The 22,076-nt window shown below is 37.0% G+C and overlaps 1 protein-coding gene across 2 annotated transcripts; it reads right to left on the reverse strand.

The window, feature by feature from the left end:
• Positions 1 to 75: 75 nt before the first annotated feature.
• Positions 76 to 21,233, reverse strand: pacsin2 (protein kinase C and casein kinase substrate in neurons 2). 2 transcript variants are annotated; one of them, XM_044107749.1, is made up of 11 exons: positions 21,091 to 21,233; positions 13,090 to 13,166; positions 12,650 to 12,806; positions 11,341 to 11,576; positions 9,777 to 9,932; positions 9,509 to 9,684; positions 9,295 to 9,415; positions 7,114 to 7,244; positions 3,668 to 3,805; positions 2,533 to 2,714; positions 76 to 1,691 (listed from the first exon to the last, which is right to left on the reverse strand). In XM_044107749.1, exons 2-11 carry the CDS (start codon positions 13,144 to 13,146, stop codon positions 1,579 to 1,581), a joined length of 1,467 nt encoding a protein of 488 aa, XP_043963684.1. In that variant the 5' UTR covers positions 13,147 to 13,166; positions 21,091 to 21,233; the 3' UTR covers positions 76 to 1,578. The 2 variants fall into 2 exon arrangements, with proteins under 2 accessions (XP_043963684.1, XP_043963686.1); XM_044107751.1 differs by lacking the exon at positions 3,668 to 3,805.
• Positions 21,234 to 22,076: the final 843 nt, after the last annotated feature.

The raw sequence follows: 22,076 nt of genomic DNA on the forward strand, positions 1-22,076 counted from the left end.
ACTGAAAAATGTCTATGAGGTATATCAGATGAAATATGGCATAAGAATTCCTATTTTTATATTAAAAGGCAAATCTTTTGCTGAATAAATCTATTTATTATGTTGTGATACAACATTTACAAATGTGCAAGTACAGCTGTTACTGCCGACTGACAGCAGCCCACCCTGAAAATATGACAAAACAGTTTTAAAGACAAAGAAAAACGTCATCTTCCTCAACGTTTGATACACAGGCTATGAACAGGATGGAGTCCATTTCTGAAGAGGGTAAAAAAAAATTTAAAAATCCAAATGTGCATTAGGGTTGTTAAAAATATGAGCTTTTATGGCAAAGGCTTTAGGATGAAATTAGAAATTATGCATGTTTTATAAGAATGTAAATGGCTCTGTGAAGGAAAAACAAACCTATTTACAGGAATAACAAAGTAACAGCCTCAAGAAATACTCAAAACAATCATTTGATGTACAAAAGTATTTTAAATTACAGCATTCTAGCAAGAGTAGAACACGAGCACTTGTGGGATTATAAATTATTCTACTTCCAAACATGTCATTTCTTCAATATGCCATCGAAGAAATGTCACATTGAATCTCACCTAACACACAATCCATGTGCAATATGCTTAATCCCAGAATTTATTTAAATGCATGCCAACCACACATTGCTTGGATGCATTTTTATTGCTAAAACAAGCACTAAAATAATTTTTTTTTTTTTCAATCGCAGGACAATTAGCTTTTAGTAAGTGAACTGAAACATGCAGATTCAAGTGAGAGAAACATTCAGTGTTGCATGAATAATAAACAATGTAATTATGCAATCTGAATATGTGTCGGCAGGAAAAAAAGAAAAAAAAAAATCAGTGGTTGCATATATCTAGCTTCTGTAAGATATGTGAACAATACAATCACTGAATATACATTCATCTGCACTAACCTGAAACCTCAAGGGAAAAACAAAGATGAAGAAAGGATGAGGCTCGACAGCTCAGAATAATTTCTTAAAATAAGCAAAACTAACAAAACGAAAGAGAAAATTTAAAAAAGTAATACATTGAGGTCAATATATATGCAAAGAAATGTTCTACATATTAATGTGCTGGATTCCATTAGCAAGAATAACTAAAAAGTCTCCCTCAATGAATTAAAAAAAGGGCTTAAATATTAAGGCTGCATTTGACGTCACAAGGCAGGTTGTCATCCCAGTGTTTTGTTTTAAACAATATATATATATATATATATATTTACACATTTATTAACACACACATTTCATTGAATCTCACCTAACACACATCTGAATAGCTTGTCTGTAACAGCATTAATGTGATTTTATGTAACATCTTAGACTGACAGCAGCTGTTCCCCTGATCTTCCTGGATCTATCTGGTAACATGTGCTCTGCTTCCTTTCTAGCTCTTTTGCTCACACCAAAGCCAATCTGTGGGAAGCAGCAGTGGTCCTCATACAAACCGTACAACACTCTTATTTAATCGTTTACTAAGGAGGAAGAGAAACATCAAGCCCTTTCTGCCTGAACGCTTCTTCTTTCTTCACATTTGTTGCGTCAGGCGAAGCTTTTCACTGGATGTCTTCGACATAATTAGCAGGATAGAGACCAATTTGTCCATCCTTGAGTCGACCTTTGCACCAGCCTTGATCGTCCTCCTCTCCGATTTTTGTAAATTCATCACCTGCAAAAGGTTAAAAGGGAACAAATAAAGGGTGAGGAAGATGGTTGACTACTAAAATATGTGTCAAAGGTCTACTTTCTATTACTAACTCAGCACAATATAATTAAGGACTGGATGATAATCTAAGTTTTTGTTGGGGGAAAAAAAGCCCAGCTAGATAACTGCAGCATGTCTCTGCTCCTAAAATATCTAATAACTGCTTGAGGCAGGATGGCTAGAAATATTAGAAGATGTTAGAAGGAGATAGTATTTTAAAAGATATTAATCAGAATCTGCTATATTTGCTATCAGGATGTCCAGGCTTAACAAAAGCACCAGAATTATGAATTATGATTAACTCACATTTTCCTTGAACATAATGTTCCTCACTACTGAGTTTTAGCATCTTGGCAACTGGAAATATCCATTAAAAGTATGTCCAGAAAAAAGTTACATTTACTGAAGTTAAAATATAATATTCCACTAGTCCTTAGAGGCAATATTTGCAAGGTTTTACAATTGTAATGACAATGGTGGCTCCACATTGTGTAGCACAGCTACTAAATTCAAGAAGGGGGGAATAATTGCTACAAAGCAGTCTAAAAAGTTACAATTTTAAGTTCAAATGTGCAGATTCTTCTTCAATCAATTGTTGAATAGAAGCAGATTTGATACAGTGTAGTGTTTAAAATAGGAACTGCAATAAAACAAAGGGACAAGCTTTATAACTATAGTAGAATAGTATCTATCACTAAATATACTCAAAAGTTGGATTTGTCTTTTGCGTCAGAGTCAGATTACAATACTGAAAAATGTTTTTGCACATCTTTACCAGAAGTTTCATGTTATTTATGCTGCAAACCTGCTTTGAAGCTCAGCTCATCCTGCTCTTGTCCTTCGTAATCATAGAGGGCTTTAACGGGAACAGAAACGACCCGGGACTCGGATTCTTCCTCAAACGGATTGCCGTCGCCGTTGGTGGAGAAAGGGTTTCCGGCTGTGTCCTCGTCTGACCAGTCTGGGGTTTTCTCAGTGCTGTTGGTGCTGAACAGACAAGCAAAGCATCCTCACTTAAAAAAAATACTAATAACCTGCTGTGTTGTTTTTGGTAAAGGTTCAGCATGACAGGCTTAAAAGTTCAAAAGTTAGAAGTAAGACGAATACACCAGCAAGTACAAACCACACAAAAGCCCAAAGTGCAAGTGAACAACATGATGAAAACATTTGCGTTTCAGTCAAATCCAGTGTAAAATGTGCTTATTTGTGGCAGTGGCTCAACTTAACAGGCATTTGTTTCAGGATAAATGAATGTAATTTCTTCAATGCCTTTAGGAGATGAAGAGCTGGCAATGATGATGAAAGGTAAGTCAAAAAAATAAAAATAAAACATAAACACAGCAGGTTCATGAAACAAACAAAAAAACAAAAACAAAGGCCAAGCAAGACAAATCATCACTGCAAACGCATGATTGGAGTTTTAACGGCCAGCAGAGGGAGCCACCTAAACACAAAGAACTGGGTTGTGATAGCTGGAAAACCAGAAAAGCAACACAAGGGGGTTACAGTCAGACCGGTTTGGAGTTAGAAACAACTTTTGAATAAATTTTTTTGACTTAATGCCAATTGGAAATGAACTAAATTAAGCAATCAGTCTCTAAACCTGTGAATACATGTGGCAGTAATCAGATCTGACTGTAAGACAAACACATTTCCCACAGCAGAAACGAGCGCCTCCATGCGCGTCTCGACATTTAATACTCTGCAAAAACGTGAAACTGTTAGGCGTGAAGGAAGACGCACACCGACTGTGTGCAGTGCCATTCAGAGACCATGCAGAGTAACACAACAACCTCAACCCTGAAGGAAGGATAAAAAAAAGAAAAAGAGAAGAGATGCAGGAGACGCGGCACGACGACGATCTAAGGAGTAAAAGATGGAAAAGGAAGAGGAACAAAAGAGGCTGCGGGTTGGCAGAGGGTTTCCTCCTGTTCACCAACGTTTTTATTTCCTCTTTATTCACAGAGACGTGGTTGATGGTAGTCTGCTCCTCCTCAGCCATCGCCTCCTGATCCTCATCATCATCATCTTCAAACGGGTTTGTGCCCACCGGTTCTGTTTTAGTAGCCACATTCAGGCTGATAACATGGAGCACAGTTAGATATGGTTTAACATGCACACACACACACACACACATATATATATATATTTGATAGGACAAAGACAATGTCCAACTTTTTATTGAATAATAATTCTGTGTGAAAAGAAAAGGTAGATGAGACACTTTTCACTGGGTTGGGGTGAATAACTGGGAGTTTGATGTTTTGATAACTGTCACATTTGTTAAACCAGATCACCTTCAGTTGACAGGATGAGTTTGAACAAAACCAATTTCCTATCATAAATGTAACAAAATAAGCCTGAAAACTGGGTTTACGCCTGGAAACAAACTGATTTAAATTCACAACCAGTTATGGCATAAGATGATTGATGGCTACAAAAAGCCTGTAGTTGAAATTCTACTTCCTAAATAAATTAATTTGCGTCATTTTGACATTAATCACCAGATTTCACTTTTAAAACCCGTCCAAAGCTTTGACAAGTTTCACAAACTCAAATTTAAGACTTTTCATGTCGATAATCAGTAGAATTTAAGACCTTTTTCTCCAGAGAATGTAGGAAGTTTGTCCAGACAACTGGCAATAAATTTGGACTTACCCATGATTGATACAAAAAAAAAAAAGCTAGCTAGCGGGGGTACGCTATCAGTGAGTCAATGTTTGCATGTGACTCAAACTTTTGTCTGACAGAAAAGTCCTGCAAAAATAGAAATATATAAAGTATAGGATTAAATAGTTCTGCCACGAACTATTTAACATTTAAGATCTGTGATCTAAGATTAAATTAGTTTTAAAATTAATTTAATACATTTTAAGGGTTTAATTTTAAATACACGTATCTAAGGCTTTTTAAGGATACTCTGACACCTTGTTATTTGATACAGTTCACACTGAATAAAAGTAGTTTAAATGAAAAGCAGAAAGGTCAAAATAAATTACATTCAAAAACAAGTGTGTAACCTTCTGACACACACTGGAGCAAGATGCAAATCCAACATGTAAACCCACGCTGAAGAAGTGAATCCATGCAAATGCTTTGTTGTCACATGCACAAAAAGCGTTTGACCAATAAGTGAAGAAGAGAAGATTATTTTCCACGCTGAAATGTTTTACTGAATGCTGATCTGTGTCTGACTGGAGTCCCTCATTTTGTGATCAAGTATCTTCAGTAACAGTTTAACTAATAGTGATAAATGCAAGTATACCTAATCACAGAACATCTAACACTGGAGCTGGAAAACATTTATAAAAACAAACAAATAAAACAACAATCAAAATAGATTATGAAGTCTCTGTAACCAAACCTGAATTTCAAAAACCAACAATCATTCAGCCTGGACAGGAAAAACAGGCAAAAGTGGGAGATTGAATGTCAGTTGTTTGGAGCGTTTTTCAAAATGGCGGCTTTTCCATAACTGTTGTCCAAATGATGAATTGATTTATTGCTTTTTGCGACAATCAGAGATGGTTCAGAGATGATAACAACACTAAATTAGTCAGGTTGGGTACATTAGACCCAGTCATCCATCAACGGATTATGTTTATTAGATAATCAATAACACTGTACTTGAGCAACTTTTAATGAAGATGACAAAAACATAAAGAGCCACTGTGAATTTCTGCATCAAAGCACAAAACGTATCTTCAACTATCACCATAGGAAACACCGGGTTTCTACTTGGTGTTGACTGAATTACTGGACCGTGCAACGCTGGCGGCCATCAGTTTGTTCTTGAGTGTGAAGCGCAAAAAAAGTAACCGCCTTTGTTTACACGGTCATGCCAGGCTGGTTGAGCCGAGGCTGTGGTGTTATTACAGCAAACACGGCGAGCTGGAATTTGGCACAATGTAACTTCAGAGAGTTTGAGCCAAAAGATGAGATCTTTGAATTAAAAATTAAGAAGAGAATCTTTTTTTTGTTAACGTAAGAGGCATAAACCTGGGCTGAAATCTCTTAGGACTCGTTGTGTGGCGACACTACTGATTCATAAACAAGATGGGAAACACTAACAATGGTGGGAAGAGGGTCAGCCAATCAGTAAAATGAAAGATCAAAGGTCAAATGCTTTAAATTACTAGAATTCCCTTTGTTGACTCCCTACACACTCCTGTCCTGCACCACTCTAATTTCTCATCACACACTACAGCCTGAAGATGCGTCGATTTAAAAAAAAAACCAAAAAAACAACTAAACTAAAAAAACAACAACAGAGGAAGGAACGTTTGACAAAACGCTAATCAATAAATAAAGATGAAATGTTTTATCAGAGGCCTTTAAATGGAACAAAACTGTTCAAAACTGAGAGAGTCGTGTGATTTATTATCAGGTCTACAGCTCATCTTTTCCCTGACATAGTTAGATCTTCAGCAAATTCCTCTACAAGGACAAAAACAGCTTTATCTAATCGGGTCAGAGGGATTCAATCATGTCATTGAAAAATGACAATCAAACCTTCAGTGGCTTTAAATCTCACAGGAGTCAAATATCAATTTTTAGATTTATGTTTTTCAGCATTTGTGTGAAAATTCAAAATTTTTCCAGGCCCAAATTTCACACTTAGTTTGTTTAGTTAATTTTTTTCAAACATGAAGAGGAAAAAAAGTTCAATAACTTTATAGCAGATATGTTTAAAGTGGCCAGGGTTTAAAATAGAGAAGAATAAATTCCTTTGGGAAGATTAAGACTAAAAGAGAAATGTGATGAAAATTGTATTTAGCTCATATTTTATTAGCTTATTTAATTGAGTCAAATCTCTCTCTTATTTGCATTTTTAGTGTGCTTTTAATTTTTTGATCTCAATGAGTTAACCTGTATACATAAAGGTGAGTTTAAAAGAAACGGATGGACAAAAATATAAAAGAAAATATGGACAAAAAAATATGTAGATGAAAAGATGGATAAATGGAGAAGCAAACGGCTGGATAAGAGACGAGTGCATATAACTGTCTGACGAAGGAAAGAGAGTGTCTGGAAACACAAATCTCTTTCCATCCTCCATTTCTTCCATTGCAGAACCTGATCCAGACCTTAAATTGTTTGATTCCAGATTTTTTTTCCTAAAGCCATTAAACCTTTTAACTTCCCTGAACTTTATTTATTTATTTACTTACTGCTCCTGAACGTCTCTGTGTGAGTGAGAAATATTTCCACATTAGTTTTGGCACAGCTACAACAAACTTCTAATCCCAGGGGGAGGGGCGGCTTTTTCTGAACACAAACAAAATGCTCGCCGTTGCTATGGGAACGGCCATTCAGTGAAACATCGCGCTGGCTGTGCTTTAGAGGAGTGGGTATTTTAGGAGAAGAAAACGCAGTTGATGCGTACCTGCTGCTGCTCTTGGCAGGTTTGACCGGCTGGTCCGACCCGGTCTGACTGATGGCCGTCAGGGTGACGCCCTCTGACGGCTTCTTCTTCTCTCGTCTGCTGAGGGTTCGGTTCAGGTCTACGGACCAGTCCTGGTGGACATAAAAAACAAACATTAAAGTCAGAATGCTTCACTTTTTAATCCAAAAACATGCAGCAGCATAAGGAGAGAGAGAGCGCCTTGCACTCACACATACACAGCATGTGAATCATTTTCCAAGATAAGTTAACTTTATTCAAGAAGACACACTTAGGAGTTTAAAGCTGTGCATGCATACGTGTGTGTGCACAAAAGGCAGATAAAAATCACATATTTGGTCAAAAGCAGTTTCCTTCACCTGCTGAAAGGAGGAACACAGAAATGTTTGCCCACAACCAAGCAGGAAACGTGAAGCAACAAAGTGGAGGCCCAAAAATACATCTACAAAACTTGTTTTTTAAATGAATATTTCTTATAACGGACCACACCAACATTCACAATAATGAACATTTCCTTTAGTCTGCTACAGAAAAAGCAGTTGTCGTAGCATGACAACCTCACAAGTAAAATACATAATTATTATGTGTAGAAAAGTGAGACTTTTGAACTACTTTATGACTAAATAAGTATTTTGGTGACGCAGCTGGTGGGAGGAATAAGAGTGTCGACAATCTTGCACATCACAGTAACAATGTTTCTCAAAACCGCAGCAAGAATCCAGTGTTGAAATGTGTGAATGACCAAAATGATCCCTTTACTGAACCATATTCACCAAGTGTCTTCCAGATAAAATGGGCAGCTGAGTAGGTAATAGTCATGAACTTCGCACCAGTTTTTCTAATTTATTTATGCATTTACTCATTATATTGCTTGTGTAATATTGTGGACTTTTCTTTGTCAGTTTTTGTTTTTCTGTTAATGTTCAGGTGCTCAAGGTCTTTGTATCCGTTGGTATGAATTTATTTGAAAACTTTATAAATAAAAAGTGCCAGAGCATAAATTATGATGTCCCACTGAATGCAACCAGAATTTGGTATAAATCTTTTTATTCTTAATTTATCCTAGAATGACTTTAAATTAACGGGTATGGTGCCGGTTTGTTAGCTTTTCTCCTCATAAACATTTTCCCGACTTCTTCCTCCCCAGCACAAGTTAAAACCATTTTTGGTCATTTAAATCTCTACCTTATGAAATTTAATTCTTAAATGTTGTGTGTTCAATCGTTTTCATCTGCGTCTCGACTGCCTCGTTCTTTTACGCTTTCCTACATATTTTTGAGGAAAAAAAACCTGAAAACAATGGGAAAGTAAAGTTTGTAAAAAAAAAGAAAAAAAGAAAAAAAGTTGAAAACATGCCTTTTAATGATTAAATCAGTGTTGTGTGTTCATGCAGTAGATTTGTACTGCTGTTCAGTTCAGCAGGAAATACAAAGAGGGGCATCAAAACACACTAATGGAAGGAGGTGTAAGATTGTTAGCGGGAATATAGACCGTCACAGCAGTCACACGGCTGCTGTGACAGAATAGCCTTTCCGTGCAGAACTCACTACGATGAGCCATTTCCTAAAGGAGCGAGGCTTTGACCAGTCCAAATTCTGTCAAACATGAGGAAAGGGGGGCAAGTTTGGTTAGGATTACTGGATCACTGTCCAAACCTGTAGGTTTGAATAAGAGAATAAAAAAACCTGCAGCCTTCCAGAACACAGAGATGCTGTTCTTCATTCACATCCTGTCTAAAAAAGTCTAAGGTGAACGTAGAAAGAAAGAAAAGGTGTAGGAAGGCCCCTCACATCAAAAGCACTGAACAGCAAAATAATTTACTGTATACCAATGCATGCACACAGTTTTTTTGTTGTTGTTGTCTTTCTCCTATTTCCCAACAAGAACAATGACACCATTCTAACCTTTCTAGAGCTGAAAAACATACATCAGAGAAGAAAAGATAACAAAAGGCTGCACTGTATGCAAAGGATACATTTACAAGGCAAACGGCTGCAGTTGGAGGTTATTTATCACCATTTGAGCATTAGCTTTTCTGTTGATTAGTGTAAATACAAATATGTTTATATTTATTGCAAGTTACAGAAAAAACATACTATAAAGCCAATGTGCAGTTTTCTTTTCAAACACTTAATTGTGTGAATCTATGCTGTGTTCAAGTACCTCAAACTGCGGCCAGTTCATGGGCATGCCCGGGCCGTGATTGGACCGGAACCATTTCAAGTCGTCCTCAGCATCAGTAGCAGAGATCGTGTCTTCAAGCGTCTGGTAAACCGTCTGGAATCTATGTTGACAGAACAGTAAAATAAATTCCTTAAAGAGTCTTTATTTAACTCCCAGCCATTTCCTTTTGATTAATGCTGTGCTCCCGTCTGACCTGGAGTTTGTAGAAAGGTCCAAGTGCTTCTTAACCTCCAGCAGAAGCTCTTTAAAGAAGCGAATACGTTTTTCTTCAAATTGCTGCGACTGCTCAAACACCTGCTCCATGTTTTCCATGTACTGAGGGGTCAACTTTTCGAGCTCCTCCAGGGATTTCTCATAGCGCTCTTTGGTCTGGAAACAACGCAAAGGCAAACAGGAACTACATATTTTCAATCTAAAACCCCCATATAGGGACCAGTTACTGTATATAAACCCGGTGGTACCTTCTGAACCTCCTGCTGACATTTCTCCACTTTTTCCTGCAGTTTCTTCTGAGTCTCTGGATTGTTGTTGCTCTCCAGCTTGCTGTTGGTTTCCCTGCTGGCTGCCAGTTTCTCCTCTTTGCAGGCCGAGTGGTAAGATTTCTTCATCGTCTCCATCTGCAGGATTTAGAATCAACAACGTAAAAAACACATATAAAAAAAAAAAACAAAAAAAAAAAAAACACCAGTCCAAAAGCAAAGGAGCAAAGCTGACAGTAAAATCCTACATTCATGGACTAAAAGATTTGATTCCCTAAGAAGATAATTAGCAATTCACAATTAACTTTTATAAATTTTGAAGCAATCTTTGCATGTTTCAAGACTTTCATTTAAAAACTGCATACTTTATGCTTCACTTCAAAGTTATGTGTCAAATTTTAAATTTGAAACCTTCGAAATAAATTAATGAACAAAGAGCAGAAAAAATAAAGACAGAGAATTAATAGAAAGATGGAAAAAGAATGGATTGACATACTGATAGATTGATGAGTGAGAGGACAGACAGATAACAGAAAGACAGGTGAACAAATGGATGAAAAAATATTAAATAAGATGAACAGGCAAACATAAGGAGGAATACATAAATGGATGGATGAAAGGAAGAGAATAAATAAATGTACAGAAGAACATAAGATGAAACAAATAAATGGATAGATGGAGTTTAACCAGATGAATGGATGGACAAAATGCTAATATATAATGGATATTAATGGATGAATAAATAGATGAATGGGATGACAGGGCATTATAAATAAAATTATTACTCATTTCTTCCAGGCGCAGCTGGAATCAAATGAGTAAAACAAACATGCTCGCTGAGTTTTCTACGATTCATTTTTGAGGACAGGAATTTATCGCTCCTATATGACGGGTTGGGGAAGTATCTGGAAGAATTTCAGGAATGAGTTGCAGAATGCAACGCGTGACTTGGGCCTCAGTCAGAGCAGTTGTTTCGATGAGCGACGTGCTAAAACAGGAAGTTATGCTGCAAGAGTGGGAGCCCTGATTCCTCTGTTAGCTAGCTTGATTTCTTCTATGTGTGATGATCACTTAAGTCGTCATGACTGTCGAACTGCTTGTGGTCGCCGACAAGACCAGAATACCATCACAGACAGGAAGTGAGGGCAAAGAGCATCAAGTTGCAGACTCCTCAGTGGCTCGTTGGATTATGTGCTTACTAACACATTTATCAAAACAAAGGAAAGAAGAAAACTGCGAAATGAGCAGCAGAGCGTCTGAACCCCTCACTGTTTCCTTCCTTTATTCTGACTCAGACACACACAGGGCAGCATGTTGGAGGAGAACTCGTGGCGATAAAGCGAAGAGCTGCTCTGCTTCCTTGCTGCTGCTTTTGTTTAATAAGACTGTTGCCACGGTGAGAGGAAATAAACAACAGTGAGTCAGGAAAATGCAGTTATGAGAACTGAAGGGTGAAATGTTCCTCTAGCTTGTCACTGTTCATATTTTAGGAAAAAATAAAAGTCAAAATCACTTTCCGCTTGTTGCATCAGAAGTGTGAACTTGCCTCTTTCAGTTTCTTGGCCCAGGGTTTCTGAGCCTTGCGGAAGCCGTCGTCCGTCTCTTTTGTTTCTTTGTAGCCGCCGATCATCTGTTTATGATACAGGTCCTTCTGCCAGTTCTTCAGCTTCTCGTAGTCTTCGTTCATTAACGCCGCCTTCACCTCCAAGTGGAGTTCGCTGACCTTCTCGGCCTCGGTGCAGAGGGCGGCCCACGCTCGCTCCAACGTACCGTACTGAGGGCCTGCACTCAAAAATTATTTACACTGAATGCAAAACATTCATGCACCGTAAGCTTTCCCTCCATTTTGTGACACTGTAAGCTCTTCATAAGATCTCGCAGCAAATCTGCATCTAAAACGGCTCCATAAGTTTGATCTCATCCATCACTGCAATCTGTTTTATTACTGATGCCTCTTTTATTACCCGCCCTCGTCATCCATACTCACTTGTTGACTGGTTTTCACTTCAATCATACAGATTAATAAATTGGTATAAATTAATCGATAAAACTAGAATAGCTCATGAATATTTCCAACAATACTCAGATAAATTAATCAGTCTGACGCTCCCAAGACTTTGTAGATCATTAAGTGAATCCTCGTTTCATTTTGTTTCACACAACGACTGGAATGATTCGCAAAAAACAACAGAGCTCACTACGCTAACTTCACTATCAACCTTTGTCAAGTCAGAAAAAAATAAATAAATACATTACAGTTCATGATCTATGTACCTACTTTTAAAGCTGTTGACTTAAAAGTAGGTACATTTAGCTTGTATGAATAGGGTTGTATGTTTGTTTTTTCTCTCCATTGTTTTATATATCTTTCTGTCTTCTGCTGTATGATATTCTGTGGTTTGAAGTTTTAATGTTTTCTGGAAAAGTCATTGTTTAAAATGAGAATTTGTTCTCAACCTACCTGGTTAAGTAAATTAAATAAATAAATTAATAGGAATTGTAGCAAAAATCCAGCTTTTCAACATGCAAAGGAAGTTTAAACCTGCAGCCGCGATTGCAGAAAAAGATAAATTCACTCTGGAAGCCTGAATACATATTATTTATTCCACTTCACGACATGTGCTACTTTGTGTTGGTCTAAATGCGGGTGGGCATTTATTGTGTCGTTTATCCTTTATTGAAATAAATATCTTTCCATGATAATGTTAGAAAACTGACTAGCATGCTAGTTTAGCATTTTCTTCACCGTTTTTCAATGACAGTATCAATAAATTTGAAAATATGACAAAATTAAGTGCCTATATAAAAAAACTACATTTCAACAGCAACAAGCATTCGTTCTCCTACATTCTCACCCTTATCTATGAGTTGCCGCCATCGCTTTCCCCATTCTGTGAGCTGCAGCGCGTACGCCTTCTCAATGCGAGCGCGTTCATGAATGCAGTTCATGAGGTCGCTACACAGCCGATTGCCGTCATCTACCCGCTTCACCGTGCGTTTGTAGTTTCCAACCTGAGGGTAAAAAAAAATAAATAAATACACAGATGAAAGGTTTACAACGCGTTATAAATCAGGATCTGGCTGGAAAGAACTGAACTTCTCTTTTATAGTTTGTCCTTCCTGAAAGCTGATGATGATTCATTCCCAAACGTCGCAACGAAAAAGCAAAAAGCAATCTAGTAGCTTTTTTGTTTTTCGCCTTATCTTGAAGCGGAGTTGTGAATGTGTGTGAAGACAGCAGAAACGTGACAGAAAAAGGATTTTGTATTTGAGGAAAAGATTGTAAAAGCCTCACCTCCCAGAAGCTTTCACTGGAGACATCATTCATGGAGTCGTCGTAGGCGCCCGACATCGCTGCTGCCTAAGATTACGCTAAAAAAAAAAAAAAGAACATGAACCAAAGTGAAACAAAACAACTCATCTGAAATTCACCCATAGAAAAAAAAAAACAAAAAAAAACTTTACAATTAGAAAGTGAATAATTCTGTATCGTCATGGTGGAACGTTGTTTATTAAATCAGTCTTTTAGAAAACAAAACAATCCACAATCAGCTCACTTTAAACACTGATTAATGTGTTTCACTCTGAAATGTAAACCTGCCTTTTCACTCAACAGATTTACAAATGTGAAACGTCAAATACAGAAACAGCTTCAGGCATAAACAACTTATCAAACGTTTGACAGAAGCTGGACTTTAAACAGCTTCAATAATATTTCACAAAACTGAGCTGTTCAAACTGTAAATATTTAATGCTTCAGTGCTTTTCTATTACATCAAAATATATACATATTGGTAATAAATACATATACATATAATTCATTATTAGCTCCTGGTGTATTTTCCACCTCCAGAAATTTCAATGATGTCAGTGATACTAAATATTTCTGAATCTGAGAAATATAAAGAATTTCTTTACTGTTTACTGTTTAAAGTAAATTAATCTTTTGGACTATATGGAGTTTGGAGATTAATTTAAATAAAATTGCATATTACTGCTAGAATAACAAAAACATTTTAAACTGATTTAAATATAGGAGAACTATTAAAAACAGTTTTGTTCGTGATTTAGTTCGCTTTGAATGCAATTTTTATAGGTTCATAAAGGTATGGAAACGTCTCAAGACTTTAATTTTTACACATTTGATTAAAGGTGAAGAACAAACACCTTTCAGATCCTGACTTTGATTTAATTCAAGCCTAATTTTCACTTTTGCAAAGACAACCACCAAAAGATACATTTGTGATCTGGTTTGATAATCCCGGCAGCAGGTGGGTGTTTTCATGTGGTTTTATTGATGACGAAGAGAACCCGCGGAAGGTTCTGGTCCCACACACACACACGCACACACACACACACAGAGTCTCTGCTCTGGCAGAGATAAACAAAAAGCGACTGTCGAGGAGACACAGCAGGCGGCTTCCGTTTCCTTGAGACGGGCGAAACACTCGGTCCTCTGTTAGTCGTCTCTGCATCACGTCCATCATTTCAAACTCCACAGCCTCCCTTCTCTCTCTCTCTCTCATTCATCCTCTCATTTTGCTCTCCACTTGGTTACTCTGTCGTCTTCCCTTCCTCATCTGCCTCTTTTCACCTTTCACTCTCTTGCGACTAGATTTTCAGACGGTGGCAACGTCTAGCTCCAACAGACTGCCACTGAAAATTTGCATCAGGATTTAAATGATCCCAGGAATTATCAGAGATCATTTTTTTATGTTGTTGTTCCCAATAAAAGACAACAAAAGTAGCAGGGGAATTAGATCAAGTCAAACTAGAGAGTGTTGATGATCTCTCCATTAATATTTTAGGTTTTGAACAGATCAATAAGTTTTATTTAGAAATAATTAGCAGCAACAGTTCACTCTAAGTGCTGTTGTCCTTGTATATGTATATATAAGCCAAAAAGAATTGCTGCAATAAAAACAAATAAGTAAACGGCGTACTTTGCATTCAGGCTCCCTGTGCTACTAATACAATTTGAGACGTTTGTCGTTTATTGCAGCAGAAAAAGATAAAGTGGTGGGAAAGTTTTATAGAAAGAAAACATTAAGCATGTCTGCAATGAACCCAGAGCAGAAACAGATTTATAATGTTAAGGATTTGATCATTTAGCATGATTCATATTATGCAAACATTATTATTGCATGATGCAGATTTTACTTCAAATGACTACAAAGTTAGCAAGTACAGTTTAACTTGAGTTTAAAGTTATTTACAGTCCCACAAAAGTAGGAAAATAGCCATATTGTTGTTTTTTATGAGCTCATAAAGTCAAAAATATCAAATAATGGGGGAAATTATCGGACAAAATACAAAACAATAAACAACTTTCTAATTGAGGCAAAATTTGATTTTCTTTTTCTTTTGTACTCAAGAAAAAAAAAAAAAAAAAACTTTGTTTTTTCACTCATCCAGACCTGGAAAATACTGAAACCAAACATGTTAACTTTGAAATTAACCAGTTTAGATGTAGCCTAATTGGGTTTTTGTTTTCTAACGACTTAAAATTGCATCCTGTTTTCATTCATTGGAGTTGTGAGCCGTGTTTAACTCAGTCAGCTTTCAAAATATGACATTATGACCAAACCAGATAAGAGCAGATAACAGAAAGTAACTTCATATCAGAGGATGTTAAATTAGAGTAGAAAACAACCTAGTTGGTACAAATACTGAAGTAGCTGTGTATTTAACTATGAAAACAAAACCGTATGAGAAGTATCAAATGTTAAAATGGGGTGTTTTTGTAAAAAAAAAAAGTAGTAAACGATTCTCTTGATACATTTCCAGACTACTCTTAATGTATTATATAGGCCTGAAAATATATTTTTTAAATTATTCACACACATTGTCTAAATTAGACAATGCTTTTCTTGTATGCTTTAAACCGGGGTACAGTATTGTCAATATTATGTTATCTAACAAAACTCTGATTCAAATTCCAGTCCAACAAGATCCATTTTGGAGCCAAGTGTGATCACACAGCGTTTCTTTCAGAGGAGTGGGACAGCGAGAGGATGAGTGGTCAGTGGTCCGCGCCCTCCAGGGCCGTTCCTGGACAGTGGGCAGCTTTGTGGTTACCACCGACAACACGAACAATCGTCCTTTTAATGCCGACCGAGTTCACAGTCAGGTTTAAAGTTTACAAATGCTCCAGCCTTTGTGAGCGCAGCAGATGTTATCCGTCACCATTCCAAGAGAATGCCGGATATTCAAATTTACTCAAGCTTCTTGGGAACTATTTACTTGTGAACTATTTTGATGGTAACCAAACCATCAAAATGAATGCTTAGCAACATTTCAGAACCTCTTTGGCAGGGCTGGATTTCTGAGGGAAACTTTAAATATCTGCAGGGTTTCCCTCAGTGTATTATAAGCCTGGCGGGCCACCAGGCTTTACTTGTGCCCCCTAGGCTTAATCATAGCTTATTTTCAAGTCTTTTTTAAAATGTTTGCTTTTTGGTAATTTGGGTACTAATTTTCCAATCTTTTAATAACACATAAATATCAAGTGATATGATTAACTTCAAACATTTTTTAAACTCAGTAACATGGCGGACCACTGGATGAATGACTGCTGCAGCGCCCAGCCACCAGGCTTAGCAAGTTTTCTGAGGGAAACGTCGATCTGGTTACGAACATAAAATATTCCAGAGCAGAAAATTCCCCTGACAGCCTTTCCAGAATGAAATAAAAAGTAAACAAATAAAATTAGAGAAAAAATATACACACAGCTAAGATTTATTTGCCTTATTTAGGTGGTAAAATACAATTGAACTGATTATTAATAAAACTTAGATTTGTCTATGTTTAAATCAACATTAAATAGAGCCCAATTGTAATAATATTTAGGAAATTCCTCATTCACCAAAGCTCTTTTGTCGTCCTAATGTAATCAATGTTGACTGGAAACAAACGCCTGCACACCCTTGGCTCCGTGTGACACAGGGGGGCAGTTTTAAACAATTGAACGCAGCCTGACCCATAACTGTAAACAAGGTTGTTGACTGAGTGGCGGTCTGAAGTCCACCCAGTCCTCCACTCTGGGAAACTCAATGTTCACTGCCTCATATAAGGAGAAGATGAGAAACAACACAGAGCCAGAAAAAAAAAGAGATAAAACAGTCACACAACTAAAGGTTTTGTTATTTAAACTGATAAAATAAACAGGATTTTGTCAACGCCGCATGATTACAAGATTTGGAGATTACATAATCAAGCCCAACAATGATATCCACTAAATCTCGATAGGGAAGTGAACTGTTAAGCACACTGGAATCTGGCTGCTGGCAGTAGTCTTAAGATAGATGTGAACAAATGCATTCCTCAGAGCTCCCATGCCTAAACTGAACCTTGGCATGTTATGCAAGCATGCGACCAAAGCTGCAAACATAATCATGCAAGATCCCATCGACTTATTCTGGTTTTATTGAGGGGTATGTTTGAGTAGCGGCAAATGATAAGATTACCAAGAGATGATGACCAAAGTTTACAGCAGATTCACACCTCAGCAACAAGCTGCATGTGTGATCAGCTACATTTCAGCAGCTGTGTTAGCTAAATTTAAAGATGGCCAAACGTTACAGTCTTCACACAAACAGCCGTCAATTAATCCCCAGTGCACTGAGGGTTGCCGTGGCAAGAGTGTCACACATGGAGTTGAAAAGCAGCAAAACGGCAGCAGATTGTAAATGTACCAATTTGACAGATGACAGGCCAGGACATGCGTGTCTGAAGGCTGTTTATGTTTAAATCACAGAGTTAAAATGTACTGCAACGACAAACACAGAAAGGTTAGAGCAGCACGTCTACAGCGTTTAATCTTCCAGGTTTTTATGGTAACTTTAGTATCAAACTCTTAGTCTTTTAGGACAAAATGTACCATATAGACGCATTCATGTCTCCTGAACTTTCCCGTCTTAGTACAACTGTTTTTGTAGTATTTTATTTGGGATTTTATGATCTAGCAACACAAAGTAGCATCAAACTACTACTGTTAAAAAGTAGCAGTTTAACATTTTTATAAAGTGTAAAAGGTATTAGAGTTGAAACGGTTAATCAAAGTAATTGTGATTAATCGATTATTGAAATAATTCTCAACTAATTTAGTAATTGATTAATCCTTAAGTGCGATATGCAAAAAAAGGGCATTTGGTGACAGAAAACTAAAATGCAGTAGTTAAGTACAAAAAATTTATACATTTTGCATCTAAGACAAAAACACTCGTCTATAAATATGTTTTAGTCAAAACTACTCAAGATTTACTAAAGCAAAGCTACAATATTGCATTTTAGGCAATAAAATATTTTGAAAAGGAATTGGATTATTTGTTTATTTACATCGTCTAAAGTATTTCTAATATTGTTTATTAAAAAATACTGGTGGTTGAATGAAAAATCTGTAGAATGTGCCATTTTTTTATCCATTTAATCATCTATTCATCAGAATAATTGATAGATTAATCTATTTCTAAAATATTTGCAAGCTGCAGCCCTAGTTTGTATTCACCCTCTCTGTGCAAATACCTTTTGTCACCTTCTTGTTTCCATTACAGCAGCAAATCTTTTCAAATAACGTCTTGAACACTTTTCTTCCACCATCCAATCACGCTGTACTTTGTGTTGCTCCATCACATAAAATCCCAACGAGACGCATTGAAGTTTCTGGTCGGAACGTAACAAATGTGAGGGGAGGAGAGTTTTTCCAACACTGAATAATTCTCACTTGAAAGAGGAAACAAGTTTTCCATTTTGCCTAAAAATAAGACTGACTACCTTTGCTATGGCTTTAAATGCAGGTAGCCAGATCTGTGGTTGAGTTAAACAGCAACTACACAAGATTAATAAAGATTAACAAGTAATTGTAATTATATAACTCCAAAGCTGAGGGGGGGATAAAACCTAACACTTACAACTTCATTTGAGCAATTAAGCAAAACCTGCTTGCAGAAGCAGGTAGGAACAGGATATGCTTTTTTAACTCCATCTATGTTGCATAAAAAAGTTGCAATATCTCACAGGAGGGAACGGTAGCTGAGCTGAGCTATCCCTTTTTTATTACAACTTCACAGCAGGAGATTGCTTAAGCTCAACATGCCAATACAAGACAAACAAAACACTATAACTTATTTTAAAAATCTCATGTGCACATAAACTTGTTCCCTCTCAGTCACCTTTGACCTCCTTCCTTGTGCAAGCTCCACAGCTGCACATGTCTGCTGATCTCCCGGGGACGTGGTCCCTTTTTGTTGCCCAAATGTGGACGCTTTCCATTCTAAACTGACACACGCTGAGCTTTAAAAGTCCACCAAACTAAATTTGTACTCAAGAGGCAACATACTTTTCCATCGAAGCCACCAGTCTCTCAACAGCAGGTTGACCTCAAAATAACGGGCCGAGCACACACCTACTGCACGCTTTGTGAACGGTGAAAAACAATGCCGTTTGTTCCACATCTACAGGCACTTTCCACTGACCACGCCAGCAACGTGGACGGGAACATAATGGAGGGAAACGGTGTTATATGAAAGGGAAGGGAAGATCCTTACATCACCGACAGGAACATCCCCCCCCCTTGTGGAAACCACTAGACTACTTCCAAAACGTTTCAGGAAATCATTACAAACACAAACCATCTGCAAAAGATATTTAATTTTCTTTTCGATGTGTGAAATAAAGCTGTTCGGATCGTAAACTGAGGCTTCAATGCTCACAAATAAGAGATCGTTGAACTGCTTCATGGGTGTTCCAGTGAATCCACTAATAAAAGATGAATCCCAATGAAGCAGCACTGCCTCCGTTTTCTAAATTGGAAAATCTTTCTAAGATTAGTTCGATTATTTGGCAGAGGAATCAGTTCACATGGCCTCTAAGAGAAAGAGGAACTCTGAATTTTCACTACCGCTTTACCCTAGTAACGTTCCTACAAGAAACACACAAAACCACAGTCATTTTAAACCTCATGCTGAACATTGTAGGTGTACGATGACTGAAAGCTTCCACTGAATCACCAGGACCCATTAGGTGCTGACTGCCAGCCTCAGGATCAGTACAGTTCCCCGTTTCATGTAACTCAGGATGTCGTAGTAACAAGTAACATAATCCTTAAAGGTTTGCTTTAGGATATGAAGCTATATGCTAAACAGTGTTTCCCTCAGTGTATCAGAAGCCTGGCGGGCCACCAGACTTTACTTGTGTCCCCATCAGGCTTAGAACTGCTTGTTTATTTAAGTCTATTTAAAATGTTTGCATTTCGTAAGACTTTATAGGTGGTGTCCAGGTATTTATCTTCCAATAACACATAATTATCAAGTGATATTTGTGAATTTTATATCATTTTCTCCTTTTATTTTAAGATCAAAACTACTGATTAAACCAACATGTTCACAAAACCTTTATTTTATTTGGATACAGGATGCCACTCATGCAAAAGCTGAAACTAGTGATGTTAAATCTTTATGTTTAATCCTGGTTATCATAACCTGACAATCTGATACATACCCATGCCAATTATTTTACATTGCTTCTTGCCATTATGAAAAATAAATTTAAATAAATAACTAAACTGAAGACGATTAGGAGTTTCAGACTCGCTCTCTAAGCCCCAGACACATAATTAATTTTTTATGAATGTCACCTGAGTTATACCTGTTCAGTGTAAATGCAAAGACTTAAACCTGTCACCCAGTTGTCAATGCCTAAAACTGACTGAACTAAGCAGGGATCCAGTTTTCAAGAGAAATCGGTGGAGGCAAACCATTTTTTTCTTGAGTACTTGGACCGCTTTTACAATGTTGTGAGACTTGAACATGACACGCACCAGGAGGTTATCTCCACTTGCGAAACCTGCCCCGCCCTTTATCACTACAGGCAACGAAACACTGAGAATCTCTCTAGCAATCTATATGCAGCTGATGAGAAACGGCATAAACGAACCAGCTGTTAACCAGACGTTACTGACCAAGCATTTAGCAAACAACGCCACAATTATCGTTACTTAATTCAGTTAACTTTTAATGCTCTGAAAAACTAAATATACTCCAGCACAGGCAGTTAAATGTGATCCAAGTTCAAAAGTGGACCTTTTCAATCAAGTTCACAAATTCCCAGAACATTTGCTACCAATATTTACAGCCAATATTGTTATTTTTATACTTTACTCTGTCAATCGACTTCTCTCTTATTTGGAAGAAAGTCTGTTAGCCCCTAGTTAGCTTTAATGTTAGCGAAAGAGCCACAGCCCCAACAGTAAAAAGTTAGTAAAGCAGTTAAAATTCAAAACTCTTCGTGTAAATCTTACCTCGAGTGCGTGTTACAGTGTACTAGTTTACTCTCCGGGTTTAACTGAAAAGTAGTTCGTTACGGAGGTTCCAGTTTACAAATCTTTTCCAGCTTATCCGCTCAGCAGCACTATGGCTCAACTGACTATCTACTGTGAGTTAATTTCAGTTACCCGGAGTGAGCGACTCTATATCCGGTCAGGCTTTTCAAAATAAAATAACTATCAACGATCTTATGAATTTATTTCAAACACAAAAGTACTTGAATAAAACCAGCAAAACGAGAGAAGGCAAAGGTGGAAAAACTACACATTTTTACAATATATAACAATAATTTATAAGTAAAAATATCTATTATTTACATACTTAATGTTATTCAGATAACATCGGCTGCCTGCTACAAAAACCCTTCACCTCAGTTTCACGCCACTGTCAGATTACAAATAATACATTTTCTTCAGTTTCTGTCATGATTACAACTCCTCTTCCACCATACATTTTCCAAACATTTATATTTTTGTATTGTTTGATAAAATTGCTTACATTTGTTCTTTGTTTCAACTCTTTACTCATGCCATTTCCATAAATGTATGTACACAAACATATTTTTAATTGAATTGACCACTTAAACTGTTTTCCCTTACTCTGTCACTAAATATTTGTTGAATGTTCCGTGGAAGTGAGCAGTTTCTTGCTTCAAACATGATAAGAACTGCTTTATATTTAACCAAATTTCATATTTTTGAGGATGGAGCTTGTGCTGAAAGTCACAACTGGATCTTTTGTGACCCCGTTGTTGCAGAGTAATTAGAGTAATTTTGGTAGGCCAACCATTACAGAACCCTGTTTTTAAATGCTGATGTCATTTAGTAATGGACAAAAACGGATTTAAAATAATTTGACCTTAAGTGAAGGTATAATTACCCCCTCCACCCAGTTAAATCTCACTTTGCAGGCCAAACCCATGACTGATTACAGCTTCATCTGCTGGATCAATATCCTAGTT

This window comes from Gambusia affinis, linkage group LG23, assembly GCF_019740435.1.
Source record: "Gambusia affinis linkage group LG23, SWU_Gaff_1.0, whole genome shotgun sequence".
NCBI classification, from domain to species: Eukaryota; Metazoa; Chordata; class Actinopteri; order Cyprinodontiformes; family Poeciliidae; genus Gambusia; species Gambusia affinis.